The sequence below is a fragment of the Colletotrichum phormii genome (genome assembly GCF_030913505.1).
Source record: "Colletotrichum phormii strain CBS 102054 chromosome Unknown BDP81scaffold_45, whole genome shotgun sequence".
Lineage (NCBI taxonomy): Eukaryota > Fungi > Ascomycota > Sordariomycetes > Glomerellales > Glomerellaceae > Colletotrichum > Colletotrichum phormii.
The window spans coordinates 74,385-96,839 of record NW_026851487.1 but is presented as its reverse complement, the minus strand read 5'-3'; the positions used below and the strand labels follow the sequence as shown (position 1 = coordinate 96,839).

The following is a 22,455-nucleotide window of genomic DNA, read 5'->3' as shown; positions in this document are numbered from 1 at the left end:
TTACCTAGCAGCCTGCCAGCGGGTGCTGTGCCACCTCATCGACTCTCACAGGCACAGGAAAAGAAGAACTGGGGAGGAGGCGCTGATGCATGGACTCACACACGTCTGCTGACGCTAGCACCGCGCAAGCACGGAGAAGCCACCACCTCCATTCGGTCGCGGAATTGTTGTTATGGTTGATACCCGTACCCGTCTTGGGAGAAGAAAGAGGGTTCCTCGAGTCTTGGAGGGGGGTGGGCAAGGTGTGTATCCAGACACCGGTACCAGGGACCCTCAATGTCTCATCCCCCTCTGCACGTGGCGTTCGTCTATCTGAGCCTCCGAGGTGGCCACAAGGGACCCAAGAAGGTTCAAGCAACGCAGGGAGAGGGGAGGCAAGTAGTGGGAACACCCATCTCGCCAGACTTCCCAGAGTAGATATATGAGGCTCGCCCCATTCGCACCACTTTCCAGACTGAGAGAGGTTCGCCATCATTGATCAACCGAAATCTACGGACAACCGACTACTTCTTACGCAGTCCTGCCCGTTTTGGACGACAATTCCACTTCCACTCTCAGGACGTCCGGTTTCATCGACACTTACACCATACTACCTCAACACTTATATACAACCACCACCAAGATCTCAGCAAACATGCTGTGTATCCTCCCCGACGAGCTTCTGCTCATTACAGGCGTCACCGGCCACGTTGGCTTCGCCGTTCTCACTCATGCCCTGAGGGCAGGCCACACCGTCCGCTGCGCCGTCCGCTCAGAGGCAAAGGCCGCTTTCATCCGCTCCCGGCCACAGATTCGCGCACTCAACCTACCCCGCGCGAGACTCAACTTCACCATCGTGCCAGACATCACCACCGATGGCGCCTACGACGATGCCATCCGCGGCGTCTCCGCAGTGGTTCACGTTGCTTCACCACTCGCGACCGCCGATTCAGTACCTCGCGATCTGCACCAGGAGTACTTCATCCAGCCCGCCGTCCGCGGCACTCTCGGTATGCTCGAGGCTGCCAAGCGCGCCGGCACTGTCCGCAGGGTCGTCATCACCAGCTCCGTCGTCGCCCTCACCTCAGTAGACCACCTCGAGGGCCGCGAGCGGAAGGAGCCTGTCCAGCCCACGGAGAGGACTGGCTTCAAGCCTGAGCCGTATGAGAGCGAGTTCGCCGCCTACGCTGCTTCCAAGGTGGCTGCTCTCAAGGGTGCCGAGGCGTGGATTGCGAGAGAGCAGCCTCGCTTTGAGGTCGTGCACTTGCACCCTTCCTTCGTTATCGGCCGCAACGACATCGCGACCACGGCAAGCGAGGCGATGAAGGGCACCAACGCCGTCATCCTCGCCACCCTTCGCGGCAAGAAGATGGGATGCAGCTACCCCGGAGCGACAGTTCACGTCGACGATGTCGCCCGCGCCCACGTCCAGGCTCTCCTGCCTTCTGTCCCGGGCAACAAGAGCTACATTCTCAGCACCAAGTCCCGCTGGAACGACGCGAAGCTCATTGCCAAGAGGAGCTTCCCCGAGGCTGTTGAGAGGAAGCTGATTGTCAGCAGCGGCTCGGTCGGCACGGTCAACATTGACTTTGACGCTTCCGCCTCGGAGAAGGTGTTTGGCTTCCAGCTCCAGGGCTTCGAGGAGCAGGTGCGCAGTGTGGTTGGGCACTTTGTCGAGCTGAGACTGCTGAGACGCCCTGCGCTCCCCACGGTTTCTTCGTCTTCGATGGCGGTTAACCAGCATTTGAGGCCTGAGATTGTGGCCGCATAGAGATCTTTACGGCCTGCTTGACGACGTTTACGAGCATTTTCTTTTTCTACTTTTCTACCTTTCATCATTTGGGACATTGCTCAGGCATCGGAGGACAAGACATTCCATCAGGGGACGAAGAGTTAGCCCGTACTGTATCAGCCAGTCGAGGCGCATTTGGATTGGAGAACATTTCAAACATCATGGAGATTGGGAAAAAGGCAGCATTCGATTCACAACGGGATACCCAGCGGAACTAGCATCCGCACCTTTAACATTAGTGTATATACTTTGGATTACAGAAATCCACAACAAGAAATTTTTAGAAGTCATCCATCATCTCATCCGTCTTACATGTTCGTGTTCCCTCGCGTTGGTGGTCCTCCACGCATGTGTCTAACCCACGCCCACGTTCACGCTGACTCCCACTCCCACGTCGCATGCCCGCACCCATGGGAAGGGAAGGGAAGGGAATTGGGGGGGCTGAACCACTGCCCAAATGGTCTGAGGGATTTCCCTCACCATGGGCCATTGGAGTATGGGCCATAAAGGCATAGACCATGGACCCCAGCTGACCAGCAAAGAGGGAAAAATGGTGGCGGGTCCAGCTCCAAGGGCACCGGGCGCGCCGTTCAGCCTCAATCTCCTACGATATGATAGGCTCATTTCTTTTGGGCCGTTCTCCAAATTCCAACACACCCCATAGTCCAGACTCCAGTGTCCAACTGCTTTGCTCTATGCAAGCCTGGGATTGGGGTTTTAGGGGAGGGTAGCGTTGTCTCACGTTGTGGTCCAGCTACCCCAGACTACTGGACTGCATTTGTACGTGCACTTTGAAGAAGAGACCAGATTATGGGTTCTGGAGAGACGCAGACACACACACACACACACACACACACACACACACACACACACACACACAGAGAGAGACAGGGAGGGAGAAAGAATTCTCGCTAATTTTATCCCACGTTGCTTTTTGTCTTTGCGCTGCTGGGAGTTTGGGAGTCTGGGATCCTGGGACTGAGACTCGGATACCTTCCTCGTGTCTTGTCGAATGAGAGGTTGTGGTTTTTGGTTCGCTACTGCGTACAGTCAAGCTGTAGAGCTCGGTGAAAGCCAAGTGAAGGATATTATCCCACTCGGTCGGGCCATACTATGTGATTTCACCCGATTACTTTAACCTTGCGCAAGTGTAGGTTCTTCGTCCCCAGAGGTTGAGCTAGACACCATCACATACTAATTAGCACCCGGGAGAGGCGCGACACCCCCCCCCCCCCCCTCACTGAGCAGGCAGAGAAGTATCCCACTCGAACCGCAGTTTTACAGCCAGTCTAATGCCAAGAACCGTCCCGATCTATGTGAACCTCGAGATCCTGCGACACGGTACCTGTATCGAAGACCAGCTGATCAGGATGTCTCCTCTAGAGTGTCCCTGTGGAGTTCGCTTCGCCACGCTTGATGCTTCCCTTCCCTTTCCTCCCGTCTGAGGAAACAGCGGATGGAACAGCAACAGTTATGCCGAACTATGTGAGGTCGGGAAGAGGTTTGGATGGGATGGGATGGGACTCACAGGAGTAGAAGGATGGGAGCTCGAGGAGTCGAGGGGTGTGAAACAGACACATGTTCGCGGCTCGTCCTTCGTCCTTTCGCGGCTGGCTTCTGAGAGCGCGTCGGTTCGGCGCCGCGGCTACTCTGTTTCCCGGGTCGGAGAACAGATGCCGCCGGTGTTTGATTCTGACTTGCCCTTTTCAAATCACTAATAAGTATCCCCGAATGCCAAGACCGCGGCTCCTCGTGAACTTGCATGAGAGTCCTCAGCTCGTGATGAGAAGTCTGAGTCTGGACTGTACACTGCGTTATCAAGGCGAGGGTTCCAGACCTCAAGCAGAATCTTTGGACCACCGGCAGTCTGGGCCCTTCGAACCCAGGAGAATGGTTAACAGACGCAATGACTCCCGTCCTGCAGCCTTAACGGGCCCTTTCAAGCGACTCTCACCTGAAATGCACTGTCGCTCACGCACTCTAGAAAAGAAAGGAAAGATAAGAGAAGTGTGGGAAAAACGTGCTTCCTCAGAGGGAGCCGATTGGATTGGAGCTAGAGTTAGACGCAGTGTGTCTTGGATTAAGCGAGATGGTCGAAGTTCTAGCTATGGGAAAGACAAGTAACTTGTTATGGCTTGTGGCTGATGAGTGGCTTGTTCACGGTTGAACTTTCGACTCCCCCCATCGTCAACGGCGTTGGGGTGTGAGAATATTATGCCATTCTGTGAAAGATCTGAGGTTTTCGAGTGCGGTGATCATCGTATTCATCATGGAGACGGAAAGGGGGGACTTTTGCCTCGAAGAGTAGGCGAGGAAATAGGCATCCACGTCAAGGTTCGATAGCACAATCCTCTGACCCACAGAATCCTTCATACATGAGTCGAACATCACGAATCCCTCACTTGTTGAAGAAGCGGCAAATTTCTCAGCGTCATATTTCGTGATCTTCCCCAGGATTATTGAATAAAAGTGAACCGTCGACCTAAGTAAAACGAAGGAAGGAAGTATCGCGGAGCCACTTCCGAAAGTTGTTTCGCTCGTCAGCGCCAAAACTTCTCGAGGACAAATTTAGGACCTTGGTAAGCAAGCCACCGCCACGAAAACTGACTCGAGTTCTTCTCGCGATGGTGCACTTCATCCCGTCGGCGTCTACCCCGTCTCCAGAAGGTTTGGCTTCGGAAAGTGGGCAGTCTGAAGAGGAATTGTTGTTCACCGAGGACGAAGAAGATGAACCTGAGATCAAGGACGAGCTCAAGATTGTTGTCGACGCGTCTAACCGGGGAAGGTGATCGGATGTGATTTTGGAGGCGCGGAAGCACATGCGATGCCACCCTAGACATCCAGGACGGGTGCGCGACGGCGGGAGAGTGTGCATCTTGGCGGACTCTTCTTCATCGGACGAAGAAGGCGAGAATAAGCTTCCAGTCCGTCCAGAACCAAAACCAGCAAAAACCACATTCACCCTCTTCAACCAACTGCCGAAAGAACTTTGGGACACCATCCTCCTCACGGCCTTCGACCCAATCACCATCAAAGGCTGGATCAAAATCGACCTCGAGTGGCGGCGCGGGCCCCAAGCGCACTTTCCCCGCCGCCGAAGCAGGTCCTGGGCCCCCATACCCCTCTACGCCGTCAGCCGGGAAACCAGAACGCTGGCGGCCACGGCCTTCGGCGCCCCGGACCCGCGGACCTTTCCGTTCAGCCCCGCTCGGGACGCTGTGGAGCTTGTGTGGGATGGGACCATGCTCCCCACCACGTGGAGGCGGGCGGAGGACTACAGGCTGACCGGGCCCGTTATCACGGGTCCGTGTGGCGGGGATGGAGATGTAGGCCGGGAGGAGAAGAAGCTTGTCAATATTGACATGGAATGGGCTATGCCTAAGGAGACGCGTGAACGGGTGCAGACTGTGATTGTAGACGGGCGTTATGCGAGGTTTGATTTCGGGCTGAGGGATGGGGTCAAGGGGCCGTGGGGCCTCGTGTTTAAATTGGTGAAGGGGTTCTTCGCCGAGGTGAGGGTGTTAGGGATGAGATTGTGGGATTTGGATGATGAGGGTTTTGAGGGGAGCTTTGACGCGGTGAAGGGGGAGGCGCTTTCCAGGGTTGACCAGATGGACTTTTTGGATGTTTTGGAGGAGGTCTGGTCTGAGGCTGATGCTGGGGCTGAGGCCGAGGATGCAGGGGGTGGAGGAGGAGCTCCGTTTCCAAGGTTGAGATTACTGAGGGTGTTCCCAGAGATCCCTAGGCGGAGGAGGAGGCATGTGTTTAGGTTCAGAAAGGTGAGGGGAAGTCATTTCCTGGTTGTTGGACGAGGAGACACCCCGACAGCTGGGCCTTGATTTGATCATGAAATCTCGCAGCAATGTGTTGATCGAGAAAAGGAATGTATGACCTGCCCGCTTAGAGCTGTGGACTCAAATGAGTCTTTGAAGCCCTGCTTGAACAATTACAACACATCATCAAAAATCATGATCCCTCGGTTGGTACATGTAGCTTTCTGGTGTGCAAGGTGTGACACGGTGATGCTATAGAAACAACATGGGTTGAATCTTGCCTGAAATTTGAGAAAAATAAATCTCCTCACGAGACGCCACGGAAATGACCAGGGGCTTAGAGCTAAGAAAATCCGGCCTTTATTATTGTTTTACTCTCTGGTTGGTTATAAGTTCATTGGCACCAATTTCCTAAACAGCATTTTCTTTCAACGCCATGCTGATGCTGTTCCAAATCGTGCACCGGTAGAATCGTGGAATCTTGCTCTTTCCAACTCAGAATGACTATTCCACCTCGCTCGTCAATCTTTGAGCCTCGATAGCCACTCCTCTGGAGGCCGAACCATCGTCCGTCGAAAATCATCGCTGAGTCTCAACCTTGATGTCGGAACATCCACGTCGAATAAGCTCATTCTCGGTCGTGGAGATTTAGTTCTAGATGTGCTCGTCTTGACCGTTGATTCTGTCTGCTTGCTGACCTGGTGAGAAGGGGGGTTGACTTCGAGAATCCCGTGGGGCGAGGTGATGTCTGAGTCGGCCGGCCCATCTTCAGGGTCGAGGTTGTGTGCCTGGCGTACCATCCGGCTCGTCTCGTTCCTGCGCGCTTGCTGTCTCTCTCTTCGGTCTCTCCGTTGACGGTAAACCGACGAACGACCCATCTTGGTGAGTGCCATCTGATAAAGAGGTCTCAACGTTGCTATTGACGCTGCTACGATGCCAACACCCGGCTCGACTGTGCTCCATATTGCAAAGTTGGACGTTTCGTCTGCAGGATGAACATTCACGTTAGCGTCATTCAATGGTGAGTGGCGTGGGAGCTAAAAAAGAGCTTACAAAGAAAGTCCTGGCCGTCTAGTAAGGTCGGGATGTAGAACGCTCTAACAATGGTGGCAGTACTTCCTCTGCATTACAAGATGTCAGCTTTACCTAGCCCTCACCCCGGAATACTGCAGCCTTCAGCCTCTCACACTTACACAGCGGCTAGTCCTAGGATACAAACCACCACGATCTTCGTCCCGATGGGAAGATTCATGGATCTGACGATGAACCATGGCAAAACACCGAAAATGAAGTCTGCACTCGTATTGATGACCGTTGCCGCAATCGTCATGATGTAAATAACCCGCGAAGGCCAGCATTTTCCCGGCGTTCTTGGCCCTTCCTCCCAGTATGTCGGCACCGGTCTACATTGGAATGCCACCATGAAGAGGTACGTCGTGCCGAAGACGACTGTCCCGACCATGAGAGCTCGAATTATCCATATGTGCGGCCGGTCGAGTGCGACTCGGAGGAGGAAGTAGCCGACGGAGATTTTGAGGACGCAGGTTGAGATGACGTTGAGCAGCTCGAGGATCCACCATAGCTTGAGAGCCAGGTTAGTTCGGGGGAAAGATTCATTGGAAGGTTTGATTTACCAGCAACATGGTTCTTCTCTCGCCAGCGGTGATCTCTGTGTCGACCCGCCCTATCCCATGTTTTCCTCCGTAAATCTGCAACACTAGATATCCGGTGAAAATGATCTTCAACTCGTGAGTATTTTGAAGCCCTTGAATACTACCGTCAGACCAGATGTTACTCACCAGGAGGAAGACCATGATCTTGTCATCGACACCGAACGACCGCACCAAAACAGTTCGACAATATACGCGGAGACTGACGGCAAGCCATGTTAGGAGAAGGAATGCCGAGGCAGTGGCGACGATTTGGACGCTCTTTTCCGCCATCGCGACGGGAATGACGCCATAAATTCCATCTAGAATCACCTTGGCATGGGGCAATGAAGATGAAGCTGAAGTGTGGAAGAATTATCAACCACCGACGGAAACGGGCCTAGCAGCCGAACGCCGCTTTATCAACCCCAGCATGATTCAAATCGCAAAATCGCCTTGATCTTCGAAGATTGCCTTCGGTCTGATCATTACGAGATGAGATGTCACAGATGTTGAGCAGACTTTTGAGAGCGATGCCCGTGTAGCGATTCAGCGAATAGGATTGTGAGCTTTGACTTGGTCACCCCTTGAGGGGTCACGACGAAACTTTTGCAGGGGAGCCTGTCTGATCTTACCTGGGCAGAGGAAAACATTCTCAAGGCAAACTTCTGGGTAGTCGCACGTTTTGATAATGATTAGTTCATGGACGACTTGCCTCTAAAGTGCGATTATGCAGGGAAGATGGCAAACATAATCCGCGTAGTAGGTAGTCTAGATTTGGCATCAAAGAGGAAATGTCGACGAATATTCGTATGGTCGATCAGTTCCAAGAGACATTGAGCTGCGTTGATGAAGCAAATTTCGCTACAACAGCTGACCGGTGGCACACAATTATCTGCCGAGTCATGTCGATACTCGGCCCTCATCCAAGATCCTGTCAATTGCAGACCTCTAGCTTTGTTTTGTAGACTATGGATCCAGTCAAGTTGGTGATCACTTATCAAGGTATTAAAAGTGCAGTCTGTGTCTCAGTATTTAAATCTACTATGAACATTGTAGGATCTCGGCTCGAAGCTACTGATACAATATTTGTCGTATAATCATAATAACTATAGGCATCGAGATGTATAATAAAGAACGGTTATTTATTAAAAATAGGGAATAGTCTGGCACGATAGCTTTAAGAGATAAGTGATAAGACTCTTATACAAGAGTATTAAATGGTGAATATTCATATAGAAGCAAGAATATATGAATATAGGGGTAGTTAAGTGTATATGAAAGAGGTTGATAAATATAAAGAGAGTATATAGTTAGATGTTACGCCCGCCGCAAGTTGTCACTGTGGGCGCGTAGCTATATATGCAGAACAAGGGACAATGATGCCGGAGTCATCATTATCAAAGCTTTTGCTTTGTGCCACAGTTGGTTGCCTTGTCCAGCTCGTAACATTAGATTACTATATGAGAAGTTGCTTGCTTAACGAAAGGTCTAGGTAGGTAAAAAGATGCCCTTATATAGGCATAAGATCCTCTGACTAGAATATTCCATTGCTTATTAATTATATCATAATTAATAAGCATAACTATACGAAAGTGAATGCGTAATCGTAATACGTAATACCTTTCAAGTAAATTCCAGCGCATTCTATTACCTTCCAATGCCTTCTTTCGCTCACGTAAGCTTACATAACCAATCTTGCTTACGTAATCAATATCTATATTAATCTATAACTCTTATAGATTAATATGATATATAATATGCTTACGTAATATGAATAATAAGGCAAATAATAAGGTAAAAGATTTACCTTTCTAACAAAAGGTAAATAAGTTGAGGTACGAGTTGGAATAATCAGAGAATCGATTGTATTAATAATTATTCTATGATATGGTGGGAAAGTGTAGTCTATATACAGTATAAATATCACATGTAATCATATGTAATCACATGTAATCACTTGTAATCACATGTGATGCTTAAGTTCGAGCATTAAGTTTATACGGGCATATGTGCCTGTCGGCGCTTTAACATGTATATGTAAAGCGTATTTACGTACGGGCTGTACGTGCGTATAAAGCGTTGTATATCAGTAGATACGTACTTCAATTAAGCCTTTTATTACTATATAACTTCTTAAGCACGTAACTCCTATGATACCTGTATTTATAAATTATAAATATATCATTAAAATTGTAGAAAATCACTGAGTCTAGATATACTTATGACTTAGAATATTTACTAAAATTCTAAAACTTATACTTGATTAGTACTATAAGAGTTACGTACTTAAGAAGTTACATGGTAATAAGAGGCTCAATGCTACGCCCGCCGCAACTTGTCACTGTGAGCGCGTAGCCACATAACGCAGAACAAAGGAAAATGATGCGGAGTCATCATTATCGAAGCTTTTGCTTTGTGCCACAGTTGGTTGCCTTGACCTTCTCGTAACACTCAACCGAAGTACGTATCTACTCAGATACAACGCTTTGTACGCACGTACAGCCCGAACGTAAATATGCTTTACATATACATGTTAAAGCGCCGACAGGCACATATGCCCGTATAAACTTAATAATAAATGCTCGGACTTAAGCACCACATGTGATTACATGTGATTACATGTGATTACATGTGATTACATATGATTACATGTGATATTTGTATTATATATAGACTACACTTTCCCACCATATCATAGAATAATCATCAATACAATCGATTCTCTGATTATCCCAACTCGTACCTCAACTTATTTACCTTTTCCCTTTTTGCCTACCTTTAACCTCTTAGTTTATGAAACATCTATAGCCCTTATATTCATTGAGATATTAATATTTATTTCTTATATTATAGAGTACTAGTGTTGCGAGCAGGACAAGGCAACCAACTGTGGCACAAAGCAAAAGCTTTGATAATGATGACTCCGGCATCATTGTCCCTTGTTCTGCATTATATAACTACGCGCCCACAGTGACAACTTGCGGCGGGCGTAACAACTAGTTTTAGGGTACTAATTAAGTATAAGTTTTAGAATTTTAGTAAATATTCTAAGTCTTAGTAATTATATAAGCGAGGTTATATAACGGGCGGTAAGGCCTTAGATAGTTAAATGCTACGCCCGCCGCAACTTGTCACTGTGGGCGCGTAGCTATATCCCATCGGGTGCGGATGGACGCCATTTTCGCCAAGGGCGGGGTAGAGCCAATAAGGGCCTGGAAACCCTTTAAGTTAACCAATAGATCTCTAGTACCTCCAATCTCTATAGATTTTGGGTGTGCCAGAGGTACCAGCAATCTCTTTCAATACATAACGGTACATTACAGTCTAAGCAGCCCTTTCGTGTTGTCCTTCAAGTGGCCGGCACGTTAAAGGGCCGGAAGGAGCCCGGAAGACCATGCTCGGTAGCCAGAGGTTCGCAGGGCCGGACTGTTGCTGCGTCACAGCGCTCGGGCGTACAGTCTGTATTGCAGGCAGCATTAAGGTCTTCTGGAAGGACCTCAACTACTATACAGCTGCGTACAGAAGTAATAGAAGCATCAGAATCAGAATCATTAGAAGACATTACAGCATCAATCAAATTGGTAGTAATAGTGGTGATAATAGGTAACAGAGCATAGGGATAAATGACGTACCATCAAAGTACCCCTTTAAATGCGCGGTAATAGTGGATAAGTAGTGGGTATTTTGGGGCTTGGCGAAAATGGCGTCCATCCGCACCCGATGGGATAATGCAGAACAAGGGAAAATGATGCGGAGTCATCATTATCGAAGCTTTTGCTTTGTGCCACAGTTGGTTGCCTTGTCCTGCTCGTAACATTAAAGCTATTACGATAATATCTAAGATAACCATTGCTGCTCTATCCCAGTTCATAACTCTATATCGGCAGATTTTCTGCTTTTGAGTTCAGATATGATGTGACATGAACCTTGAATCTTAACATTCTGGCGAACCACTCTCGATCATCGCACGTGGTACTAAGGTAAGTTATACCGAATCATTTAGTTGACGGAACTCTGCAGCCTCACCCCTCGGAAAGTGTCCCAAGCCAAGCATCTCACATCGCTTTGAAAGTGGCTAAATCCGAATCTCAGGAAGGCGTTGGAAACCTACTTTCATGATAGATAAGGTACCTAGGTAGAGGAAAGTGCCAATAAGCAAAGTTAGATCACAAGACTAGGGCGCAGGAGCAAGTCCGGAGTGATTATCGTCAAACCTCTGTTGTCTTTTATCACAGTAGACGCGGAAGCGAAACGTTTTCGAGGAGTCTCCCAAAGTTCAAGGAAACTTCATGAGAGCATCTGATCAAAAGTAGAATATTGAAGTCTCATTCAATTGCGTATCCCATCGGGTGCGGATGGACAGCACTTTCGCCAAGGGCGGGGTAGAGCCAATAAGGGCTTGCAAATCTATAAAGTTAACCAATAGGGCTGTAGTACCTCTGTTTCCTACAGATTTTGGGTATGCCAGAGGTACCAGCAATCTTTATTAATACATAATGGTACATTACAATCTAAGCAACCCTTTCGAGTTGTCTGCCGTCGTTGCCGAGTGATGGTATTCCCAGATATCTCCTTGAAAACCTTCCTACTACCACAATAGGTACAAGGTGAAGATACCTTCCTTGATCCCTTCCTATGCTGTTCCCATGGGATAGAAATATTCCTCTTATCTATAGCCCGTCTAGGCCGTGATAGTCTTCGCCCGCCTGCCAATGGTCCAAACCGTTGAATAAGCTAGGCAGCCAGCAACTCCCGCCATTGGTAGTGGGGTTTCACCTTTTTCCACCTAGGGCTGCCCCAGAGCTGCAGTAGGAAGCTATTCACAACTACCACTTCTAGTAGGAAATTCCAGGCAACTGACTGCCAGCCCCCTCGACGAATAGGGTGGTTATATTGATAGTAGGACCTCATCTGGTCACTCACATCAACCCCCTTCATCTTATGATTATATTCATCAATTGCCCTAAGGATTAGAAGGTCTTTGCGGACATCCGGGCCGAAGACTTCCCGGGCGGCCTTCTTAGCAGCGGTATCCCCAGCCGGGCGGCGGCGGCTGCGAATAACTTCCTGGCCGTCCTGGAAGACAGTTGACAGGAAGAGTACGAGGGCATTATCCTTCCAGGTCAATTGGTTGACCTAATTCCTAGTTAGCTGGGCCGGGCAGGGCTGGGCTGGGCGCGCTGCTCGGGCTGGAATTCCGCAGTATTGAATATCCGTAGTCGCTGGAGTAGTAGTTGGAAACGGTCCCGGGACATAAACAGTGTAAATAGGTGGATAGGATCCTCTCTCTGCTGCTGGGTTGACCAGTAGGTTGATAATCTAGATTCTCTATGGATCCCTATATATAATAGGATCCCTAAGAAGAGGTAGATTTCGTCTGTTGAAGTCTTCCCCCACTCATATATTCTAGCCCGTCTAGCCCTAGGGCCCTCCCTAGATAACGGTGCTGCACTCGTCCACTGGGCCCACTGCTCAAAGAGGCCCTGCGGAACGTACTGCATGAATAGGTCAAGCGGGCTTGCCGGCAGCCCCCGTATCTCTTGGGCCCGGGCCGGCACGTCAAGGGGCCGAAACGAACCCGGAAGGCCATGCTCGGTAGCTGGAGGTTCGTGGGGCCGGACTGTAGCTGCGTCACAGCGCTCGGGCGTACAGTCTGTATTACAGGCAGCAGTAAGGTCTTCTGGGTGGACATCAACTACTATACAGCTGCGTATAGAAGTAATAGAAGCATTAGATGCAATAGAGGTATCAGAATCACCAGAAGACATAACAATATCAATCAAAATAGTAATAATAGTGATGATAATGGGCAAAAGAGCATAGGAATGAGTGACGTATCGTCAAGTACCCCTTTAAATGCGGGGTAATAAAGTGTAAATAGTGGGTATTTCGTGGTCTTGGCGAAAGTGCTGTCCACCCGCACCCGATGGGATAAGGAATGGCATGTAAGGTACACAATTTCCTACACCTCCCCCTCAATCTCCCTATGGATTACTCTACATCTAAAGTCTAGGAGTAACCCATTTACATATTGGATGGAGTAATGAACGTATTCGCTTTCGCTTCTGAAAATGGACAAGTCACCCCCCACCCCTGGCCTTGATCACCTCAATGTCCGACATCATCTCATCCCTCCCCTTCTCTCTTTGAGGCTCAGGTCCAATCGTCACCAAGTCATATTTTTGTGGGAAATACCGGTTTCCCCGCTCGCCCGGCACCTTTCCACCGACCGCTTTGACCAGCCATGCACCAGGACCCCAGGTCGACCATGTTGTAGGCCGCAAGTACCAAGGCTACAAGCTTTTCCTTCCAAAGTTGTAGAGCTTTGTCTCGGGATTCAGGGCTTCGTCAACGATCTTGACTGCGGATGAGTCGGGGCGTGGGAGAGCAAGATGTCGAAGACCGAGCTTTCTCAGGTTGCGCACGAGGGCTAGGAAGGTAGACAGGGGGAGTCCAGGAGATTCGAGACTTGGGGGCGCACTTTGGTTAGTAAAGTTACTGTGGTAAAAATTTGCTTGTAACAACTTACTTGAGACTCAGTCGGACTATGCCGCCTAAATCCGCCCCGAGCGAATTCCTCAGAGCTGTCCTCAGGAAACTAGGCAACGAAGACAAAGCCGAGTCGACATAGACTCTGAGGTATTGATCATTTGTCGCCACCGGCTTACAAACTTCCTCTTCGTATCGAACTGTCCAGTCTCTGAGCTCCGTTGCAAAGTGCAATCCGTCCTTCCAGCCGTCTCCACAGGAGGGAAGAAGGTCGAAGGGAATGCCCATGTCTTCTCCTAGGTTCTTGTGAAAGATACCTAGAGCACATATTTCGACTTCCGTCAGTTTGCGCCATTCGTCCCTATTCACCACGTTGAGTAGCTCGGCAAGACCGTCGCCGAGGGTGTGAAGTAGGTCGGGGTCAGTGATCTTGTTTGCGCGGCGGTATCGAGCATCATGCTCGATACCGTAGCAGATCTATCAGTTCAATCAGCCAAACTGTCACGGGCTGGAGCCCGGTTGAGATCTCCGGCCTTGCCGGAGCCGCACGTATCCCATCGAGTGCTGACTGACGCCATTTTGCCAAGCCCCAAAATCCCCACTATTTACACTTTATTACCCCGCATTTCAAGGGGTACTTGACGATACAACATTTACCACTATGCTCTTTTACCTGTTATCACTACTATTACTAGCATTTCAATTGATGCTGCAATGTCTTCTAGTGATTCTGATACCTCTATTACTTCCAATACCTCTACTGCTTCTAAAACTTCTGTTACTTCTGTACTCAGCACTATAGTAGTTGAGGTCTACCCAGAAGACCTAGCTGCTGCTTGTAATACAGCTTGTAAGCCAGACGGCTGTGACGAAGCCACAGTCCGGCCCTGTGAACCTCCGGCTACCGAGCATGGCCCTCCGGGCTCCTTCCGGCCCTTTGAAGTACCAGCCCGGGCCCAAGAGGTCCGGGGGCTGCCGGCAAGCACGCTGGAACTATTCCTCCAATACGTTCCGCAAGACCTCGTGGAGCAGTGGACCCAGTGGACGAATACAGCACCGCCGTCGTCTAAAGAGGGCCCCTGGCTTAGAACGTCTAGAGTGTATAAGTGGCGGGAGACCTTAATAGAAGAGATCTACCTCTTCCTAGGGATCTTATTATATATAGGGATCCATAGAGAATCTAGATTATCAACCTACTGGTCAACCCAACAGCAGAGGGAGGATCCCATCCACCTATTTACGCGGTTTATATCCCGGGACCGTTTCCAACTACTGTTCCGGCGACTGCGGATATTCAATACTGCGGAATTCCAGCCCAGCCAGCCCGACGAGCCCGTCCAGCCCGTCCAGCGCGGGGGCCAGGGCCGGGGCCGGGGCCGGGCGCAGGCCAGCCAGGCCCAGCCGAGCCAGCCGAGCCAGCCCGTCCAGCCCAGCCAACGAGGGGGCCGGGGCCGGGGACGGGGACGGGGACGGGGCCAGGCCCGGGATCGAATGCCCGATGTATACCAAAAGGTTAACCAGTGGCCAGCCCATATCCAAAAGACTGGGGATTCCTTTTATACAACTGGTTCAGATCTTACAGTTGACGAGGCTATGGTCCGATTTGAGGGTCGGTCTCTTGAGACAACGACGATTAAAACGAAACCCATCCCAACTGGGTATGAGATCTGGATCCTTGCCCAGTCTGGCTACTGTATACGGTGGCTGTGGCACGTACACGGAAAGGGCCCATACGCATTGGTTCCCCAGGCACAGCCCGCCCAGCCCAGCCAGCCCGCCGGGCCAGCCGGGCCAGCTGCTGGAAAGCTGGCCCAGTTGACACCAACACAGCAGGTAGTAACTACCCTTATTTCCCTACTTCCAGCTGCAACCTACCACGTCTTCTTAGACAACCTCTTCTCCTCTGTACGTCTCTTTAGTACCCTACGGAAACAACAGGTTGGTGCTTCTGGTACCTGCCGGAAGGATAGTGGGATAGAAGAGATTCTAGTTGATGAGAGAGAGACTGAAGGACGGGATATCCCCTGGGGCAAAATACACTGTATCTCTACGTTAGATGGGGAGGTAAGCTACTAGCCAGCCTAGCCCAGTATATCCAGCCCAGCCCAGCCCAGCCCAGCCCAGCACATCCAGCCCAGCCTAGTTAACTAGTGAATAGGTCAACCAGTTCACCTGGAAGGATAATGCCCTCGTACTATTCCTGTCAACTGTCTTCCAGAACAGCCAGGAGGTTATTCGACGCCGCCGTCGCCCAGCTGGGGATACTGCTGCTAAAAAGGCTGCCCGGCAAGTGTTTGGCCCAGACGTCCGCAAGGACCTTCCAGTCCCTAGGGCAATCGATGAATACAACCACAAGATGAATGGGGTTGATGTGAGTGACCAGATGAGGTCTTATTATCAATACGGTCACCCTATTCGGCGAGGGGGCTGGCAGTCCCTAGCCTGGAATTTCCTGCTGGAAGTAGTAGTTGTGAATAACTTCTTATTACAGCTCTGGGGTAGCCCTAGGTGGCAGAAGGTGGAATCCAACTATCAATGGCGGCAGTTACTAGCAGCCCAGCTTATTCAACGGTTTGGACCATTAGCAGGCGGGCGTAGACTATCACGACCTAGACGTACAGACATGAGGAATACCTCTATTCCATGGGAACAGCATACAAAAGGGTCACGGAAGGTTAATTCGCCTTGCTCTTATTGTAGTAATCTGAGGGCAATAAGAAACCGCCAGACTCTAGGCGAGATATCTGGGAATACCCTCACGCGGCGTAAATATACGAGGAAGGGCTGCTTAGACTGTAACGTACCTTTATGTACCCAGGGGAATTGTTGGTACCTCTGGCATACGCAGAATATGTAGGCAATAGAGGTACTGTAACCCTATTGGTTAACTCTATAGATTTCCAACCCCTAATTGGCTCTACCCCGCCCTTGGCAAAAATGGCGTCAGTCAGCACTCGATGGGATACCTCTCTGCTGGGAAGCTGTCCGACCACGACCTGTAATAACCGATTATTATATTAGATTATTATATTTAGTTATGCTATAGGCCGGAGCCGGTCAAGATATCCGGCTTTACTAGAGCTATGATTCTACCGTACTATACTGTTACGACCCAACATGAAGACCAGGGCGTGCCCCGCTGACGCCTAGCGGCTACGGCGCATCATATATGCAGGACGGGACGGAACATTGGGGAAACCCCAGGAACGGAAGAACTATGGTACAAGTCACGTGATGATAAGAGATATGATAAGGGATAAGGATATGTTGGATATGCGACATATCCAACCGAGTCAAGGATATGTTGGATATTCGACATATCCAACCGAGTCAAGGATATGTTGGATATTCGGCATATCCAACATATCCAGACAAAGTGGACTGTTCAGCACTGCTCAGTTAGGATCGGACTTGTATATAAGGATGGACTCGAGCTGGGCTCTAGGACAGACTTTCCATAGCTTCTTCAGCAATTAACTTCGTATCAGGATTAACATCCGCTTTCAGCTACTACCTTGACAAGACTACGATTGATCACCGAAGCCTTACCTACCCTTACGATTGACAGACATAGCTTCCCTGAAGCTATCCCCGACTACGATTACTGTTACCAGTTCCGCAGCCTCAACTTCTGCAAACTACCCCTACGACTAGCTGGCCGTAACATATACCGCCGGGTCTAGGTATATTATGCCGTAGCTATATACGAACCTTTATAATTCTTCTTTTTCCTCTTCAGCTTAGAATAGTCAATCGATGGCACCTCTACGTTAAATAAGCCTAGGGGCTAGCCCTTTATATATTCTGAGCTTAATAATAAAAGATATTATACGAAACCTTACGAGAATGATATAGCCGATTCGCTAGTTAGAGGGTAACGTAATAAGAAGATATTGTATAAAACCTTATAATAAGAGCGGTATAATAGATCTACCCGAGGGTAATATAAACGATATATTAAATATAAAGATCGACCGCCGGGTTAATAAAGTGGTTAATATATGCGTCCGTCCTCTTTAGGACTAGATGACGCAGCTCTTAATGGCTCCAAATAGGTGTTACGAGCAGGTCAAGGCAACCAACTGTGGCACAAAGCAAAAGCTTCGATAATGATGACTCCGGCATCATTGTCCCTTGTTCTGCATTATATAACTACGCGCCCACAGTGACAAGTTGCGGCGGGCGTAACACCACATCTCCCCTCCAAGAGTCATGTCCCTATGCCGAGGACCAATCGGACATTTCGGGTATAAGCAGGGAAACTCCAGCAGAGGTGCGGGGTAACCAGTCCTACACGTGCTGCCTACGGTCGGGACGCCCTTCATAGTGTGGGAGGCACAATCACACTATCGACGCAGCGTGCGGGAATTGAACCCACAACCCCTCTACGCAGGGTGGAGTCATCATTGTGTTACAGTTGGTTGCCTTGACCTGCTCGTAATAATAGGCTTATATTACTAAATAGAGTAACCTTTATGCCGCTTATAAATAGCGTACTAATCCCGTCCCTTACTGATATAATTATATAAGTAACGAGTAACGGGATAATGATAGTAACGGAAGGGCAAAGAAAGCCCTTTGTTACGCCCGCCGCAACTTGTCACTGTGGGCGCGTAGCTATATATGCAGAACAAGGGACAATGATGCCGGAGTCATCATTATCGAAGCTTTTGCTTTGTGCCACAGTTGGTTGCCTTGTCCAGCTCGTAACAATATCCTTGACTCGGTTGGATATGTCGAATATCCAACATATCCTTGACTCGGTTGGATATGTCGCATATCCAACATATCCTTATTCCTTATCATATCTCTTATCATCACGTGACTTGTACCATAGTTCTTCCGTTCCTGGGGTTTCCCCAATGTTCCGTCCCGTACTGCATATATGATGCGCCGTAGCCGCTAGGCGTCAGCGGGGCACGCCCTGGTCTTCATGTTGGGTCGTAACATAGAGGTCTAGTTTTATAAGAAAAATTGAAATTTGATTAGTTAATAAGTTAATAATTATGACTTAAAGGTATTTTACAATAGTTCTTCTAAATTAGACTAGTATTTTCGATATACTAACGTTATACCTAATAGTACTATTAATCCTATCTAACAATAAAGATCTTATTCTAATTGTCACGGTAGCAGGCAGGTTGTTTGGCAGGTGGATGCTGGGCAGGCGGATCAGACAATTTATTGCTACGGGCAGGCTCTATCCTAAGCAGGTACAGGCTCTGTTGACAAGACGTAGCTCAAGGAGCTACGTTTCTGGACATGCGCGACAGAATACAGGATGCAGAGTTTTATCCAGCCTCAGGCTTACGTAACCCGGCCACCGGGTTACTCAACACCAACCTCAAGGTTGGGGTCTAGGACAGCGGGTCTGTGACACTAATATCTTTCCAACACTTAGCAAGCTCGTACTTAATATTCTTATTATCTTTAAAATAACTAATAATAAATTATAGGAGAATTTTTAACTTAATAAAGTTAACTTTAATATTATAGAGGCTCTTAATAGCGCTAAATATACTTAAAGAGATCTAATATCTAAAGAACTAGCTACGTAGTAGCTCTATTACTTTTAATAGAATACTATTTAAAGTTCAGTGACCAGAGGGGTCTATAGATGTCGCGATAGCTTTAATTATATATTAGAAGATTTAGTTAGATCATTCAGTTAACTATTAATTAGTTAGATAAGGGGGGGAAATTGAAGCAGTCAGTCAGTCAAGACCCCCTTATCTTCGCTGATTGAATCGTTAGAAGCGCTGCGAGCATGCCTGTAGAAACACCACGCGTCAGAAACAAACAGACACACTCTGATAGATAGGTCTGGGATTCATGGACGTATAGGAAACTCATCCTTGCCACAGACATCGCGTATCGATCTGAGTCTCTTGCTTTGGACTGCACTTCTCTAAGAAGAATTTCCGTGTCGATTGACCGTTTTCCCGCGTTCCGTTTGTTGTTCTGGCCCGTCACTGCAAAGAGTCTGGACATTGACGGAATACTTCCAGCCTACTTAGACATCCGTCGTCAGTTCCGTCTAGAGTCGCTTTGACTTGGAATAATTTGCGGAGAGAAGCAGTAACCCACCTTGAGAAGAGCCAGCTTTCGAGCCTTGGAGAAGGCGTATGGGAACTCGAGTTCTTGTAGTTGGGTAATGATGTCGTGGGACTCTTTGACGGTCATGCTCGACAACTCGCGCCCACCCATAGTGAACGGAGCTTCGATATGCATTTCCCGGCGGTAACGTACATGTTTGACAGATAGTACGTAGCTGGCAATAACAACGATAACTGCTGTCACAACAATCCATGGTGGGATTTTGCTGATATGAGAACTGGGAATCGTGAAAAACATGGCACGCGTTAGAGCTCGCTGGGAGGTAGAATTTGACAAAGGAGCACATCTTTGCGACTATGAAAAGTCTTGATACCAACAAGGGAGTATGGCAATTATACGATATCAGAATGGATCGTAGGAAGCGGTAAATCTGCCAAAAGGAGTAGTCCAGCCGAGGTCCGGGAGCTGCCCGTATCATTGTGGGTAAGCACCTCGTGGGTTTCGGCTCTTAGTGGGTCATCAGATTCAACAGAAAACGCCTGTGTTGAGCAGAGAGTTGTATCTGGAGTTCATAACTAGCGAAATGATCCAAAACTCTGCACGTGGTTATTATTTCGGATCTGCTATGGCCAGCAGTCTTGTTGACCAGGTACTTTTGAAGACGGGCTTGTGATACTGTGCGAAACGCACGGCGATTCGGACTAACTCTCACCAGTCGCTAACTCGGTTCTACTTAATTGTCTTCATCATTACTAACGTGTGTTGAGTACATACAGTCTCCTAACTTCTAAGCCTGCTGACAGCGAGTGAACACGTACAATCTTCTCAAGTTGCTCATCAAGATAGTCCCTGGGTCTTGCCTGCCTCTACGTGTGTTTGTGTGTGTTATATTTAACGCCGTGGCGGCAAGGGCGCAGCCGCCCTTGCGGCCGACCTCCCGAAGGGTATATGGCGTGGAGAGCCGTCGCCCTATAACTATTGCTAGATACAGTTCAAATCGTCCTCCAAATCGTGCCTTATGGCTACTATACGTTCTATCTGTCCCTGGTTCCCGCTGGTGCCCCAGTTCCATTCTTGAATTTTGCGGCTTAAGGCCGGATATGTCTGGAGAGGGCGGCCTGCCGAAATAGGCCCCTCGTACATGTTCTGATTTGTACAAGACCATTCCTGCCTCTACACCGCTCATGATTGTGGCTTGATCAGCCCAATGCTGCTCAACAGTGGCCTGTCACTGACGGCAACCAGATACGCCGTCGTAGAACCCTCGTTGATATGCTGAATCTTGGACCATGCAGGCACGGCGAACGTGTCTCGAGAAGTCCACTTGAATACCACACGGGGTTCCGTGGGCGGTTCAACGATGGTCCGGCCTTGGCCTTCATAGCAGTGGTACATGAACGAGGCTTGCTCGCGAACCTCCTTTGTCGTGTGGTTGCCGTCGATACGCTCTGCTTGCGCGCCGAGGATGGGTGACAGGGGCTTGCCATGCCTTGTGTAGTGGTGGATGGCATAGGGGCCTTCCTGGGCCTTGAGCTCGGCTTCGACTTGGTCCCATGGGTGTCTCCACTCACACGTTTCTGTGAAGCTGCTGGCTGTCAATGGCTTACTCATTGTCGATGAACTAGGTGGGGTGGACTTACACACTAGGGTAGCGGCTCTCGTGATATTGCTCCGCAAAGTGTACTGGAGTGAATCTGAAGAGCGGTAAGTTGAGTGCATCGAGCCAGATAACCGGAGCATCGCTCTCGTTTCCATGGTCGTGCCAGTGCCATGTCGGTGTCACGACAACATCACCGCGCCTCAGGGGCATCTTCTTTCCCTCAACAGCCGTGAAGCCCTCACCATCAATGATGAATCTGAGTGCGAACGCGATATGCCTGTGCGCAGGGGCAGTCTCGCCAGGGTTGACGATCTGAAGTCCACCGTAGATGGTGTCTGTTGTGTAAGGGGATTCTGCGGTACCAAGTGAGTACGGTGAAGGTTGTCAAAATGACATCAGTGACGCTTACCCATATTGGGGTTGACCAGCATCAGCACTCTCCTCTCGGCCTGCTTCTCGCCAACCATCTCTGCGGCCTTGTGAAGAAGAGGGAGGCTGTCGGCGTACTTCCACATGTGAGGCTTGGCGACGGGTGCCGGTGTAGGTGGGACCATCACGTTCATCTTGGACCACAAAGGCTCCATGTGTTTTGATGGTAGCTCTTCCAGGTAGTCGTTCATGGCCTTGGCCCTGTTGTCGTCCTCGTGAGGAGAGTCCATTGTGAAAGATTCGTTAGGTGTATGCGGCGGAGGCTGGTCTGAGTACCTTGTGGCTGTGTTTGCGTTGCGATATTAGTGTGAAGACTGTTGTCGGGATATATCCGTGGACTCTATGGTGAAAGACGTGATTATCGAGATGAAGTTGGATGTTGAAGGGACATTCGAAGGAGGTTATCAAGGCCCGTTTCCCCGTTATCCCCGGACTGTCGACCCCCCTTGCCCGCAGCTATGTAGCGGAAGCGCCACGCGGGACGGGATTCGATCTGGCAGTTGAGGCAATCCCGAGTTCCGATGTATCACACAGCTCCCCGCGCTCCAGCCGCGGAACCATCTCTGATTGGCCAATTCGGGGCTTCTCCAATTGAGGGGCTCGATGATGCACAACTCGGAGGCACACTCTTAAGGAGCCGAGATAATCTGGGAACAGCTTCATGCGGCTCATTGTAACCAAGGA

At 49.4% G+C, this 22,455-nt stretch overlaps 7 protein-coding genes across 7 annotated transcripts; 3 read left to right on the top strand and 4 right to left on the bottom strand.

Moving 5' to 3' along the window:
• Positions 1-634: 634 nt before the first annotated feature.
• Positions 635-1,750, top strand: BDP81DRAFT_400964 (NAD dependent epimerase/dehydratase; the record flags this gene model as incomplete). Its single annotated transcript, XM_060588760.1, has 1 exon — positions 635-1,750. The coding sequence occupies one exon, from the start codon at positions 635-637 to the stop codon at positions 1,748-1,750; it is 1,116 nt and encodes a 371-aa protein (XP_060437682.1).
• A 1,265-nt stretch (positions 1,751-3,015) lies between these two features.
• On the top strand, positions 3,016-3,923 carry BDP81DRAFT_443104 (uncharacterized protein). Its single transcript, XM_060591711.1, has one exon. The coding sequence runs from the start codon at positions 3,350-3,352 to the stop codon at positions 3,893-3,895; it is 546 nt and encodes a 181-aa protein (XP_060437681.1). The 5' UTR covers positions 3,016-3,349; the 3' UTR covers positions 3,896-3,923.
• A 245-nt stretch (positions 3,924-4,168) lies between these two features.
• Positions 4,169-5,733, top strand: BDP81DRAFT_443103 (uncharacterized protein). Its single transcript, XM_060591710.1, has one exon. The coding sequence runs from the start codon at positions 4,591-4,593 to the stop codon at positions 5,608-5,610; it is 1,020 nt and encodes a 339-aa protein (XP_060437680.1). The 5' UTR covers positions 4,169-4,590; the 3' UTR covers positions 5,611-5,733.
• A 332-nt stretch (positions 5,734-6,065) lies between these two features.
• BDP81DRAFT_336275 (uncharacterized protein) lies at positions 6,066-7,487 on the bottom strand (the record flags this gene model as incomplete). Its single annotated transcript, XM_060585902.1, has 5 exons — positions 6,066-6,529; positions 6,598-6,665; positions 6,738-7,126; positions 7,179-7,283; positions 7,344-7,487. 5 exons carry the CDS (start codon positions 7,485-7,487, stop codon positions 6,066-6,068), a joined length of 1,170 nt encoding a protein of 389 aa, XP_060437679.1.
• Positions 7,488-13,489: 6,002 nt separating this feature from the next.
• On the bottom strand, positions 13,490-13,973 carry BDP81DRAFT_455993 (uncharacterized protein; the record flags this gene model as incomplete). Its single annotated transcript, XM_060593118.1, has 2 exons — positions 13,490-13,676; positions 13,726-13,973. 2 exons carry the CDS (start codon positions 13,971-13,973, stop codon positions 13,490-13,492), a joined length of 435 nt encoding a protein of 144 aa, XP_060437678.1.
• Positions 13,974-19,353: 5,380 nt separating this feature from the next.
• On the bottom strand, positions 19,354-20,039 carry BDP81DRAFT_455992 (uncharacterized protein; the record flags this gene model as incomplete). Its single annotated transcript, XM_060593117.1, has 3 exons — positions 19,354-19,357; positions 19,495-19,694; positions 19,773-20,039. The coding sequence occupies 3 exons, from the start codon at positions 20,037-20,039 to the stop codon at positions 19,354-19,356; spliced, it is 471 nt and encodes a 156-aa protein (XP_060437677.1).
• A 733-nt stretch (positions 20,040-20,772) lies between these two features.
• Positions 20,773-22,160, bottom strand: BDP81DRAFT_172804 (gentisate 1,2-dioxygenase). Its single transcript, XM_060582179.1, has 3 exons — positions 21,752-22,160; positions 21,383-21,695; positions 20,773-21,327 (listed from the first exon to the last, which is right to left on the bottom strand). Exons 1-3 carry the CDS (start codon positions 21,999-22,001, stop codon positions 20,925-20,927), a joined length of 966 nt encoding a protein of 321 aa, XP_060437676.1. The 5' UTR covers positions 22,002-22,160; the 3' UTR covers positions 20,773-20,924.
• Positions 22,161-22,455: the final 295 nt, after the last annotated feature.

Excerpts from the sequence above, each read along its gene's own strand:
- BDP81DRAFT_443104 (XM_060591711.1), top strand. The coding sequence starts at position 3,350 with ATGTTCGCGGCTCGTCCTTCGTCCTTTCGCGGCTGGCTTCTGAGAGCG.
- BDP81DRAFT_443103 (XM_060591710.1), top strand. The coding sequence starts at position 4,591 with ATGCGATGCCACCCTAGACATCCAGGACGGGTGCGCGACGGCGGGAGA.
- BDP81DRAFT_172804 (XM_060582179.1), bottom strand. The coding sequence starts at position 22,001 with ATGGACTCTCCTCACGAGGACGACAACAGGGCCAAGGCCATGAACGAC. Across the intron at positions 21,696-21,751 it reads GCTGGTCAACCCCAATATGG|AATCCCCTTACACAACAGAC; the intron begins GTAAGCGTCACT and ends TTGGTACCGCAG. Across the intron at positions 21,328-21,382 it reads GAGAGCCGCTACCCTAGTGT|CTTCACAGAAACGTGTGAGT; the intron begins GTAAGTCCACCC and ends GACAGCCAGCAG.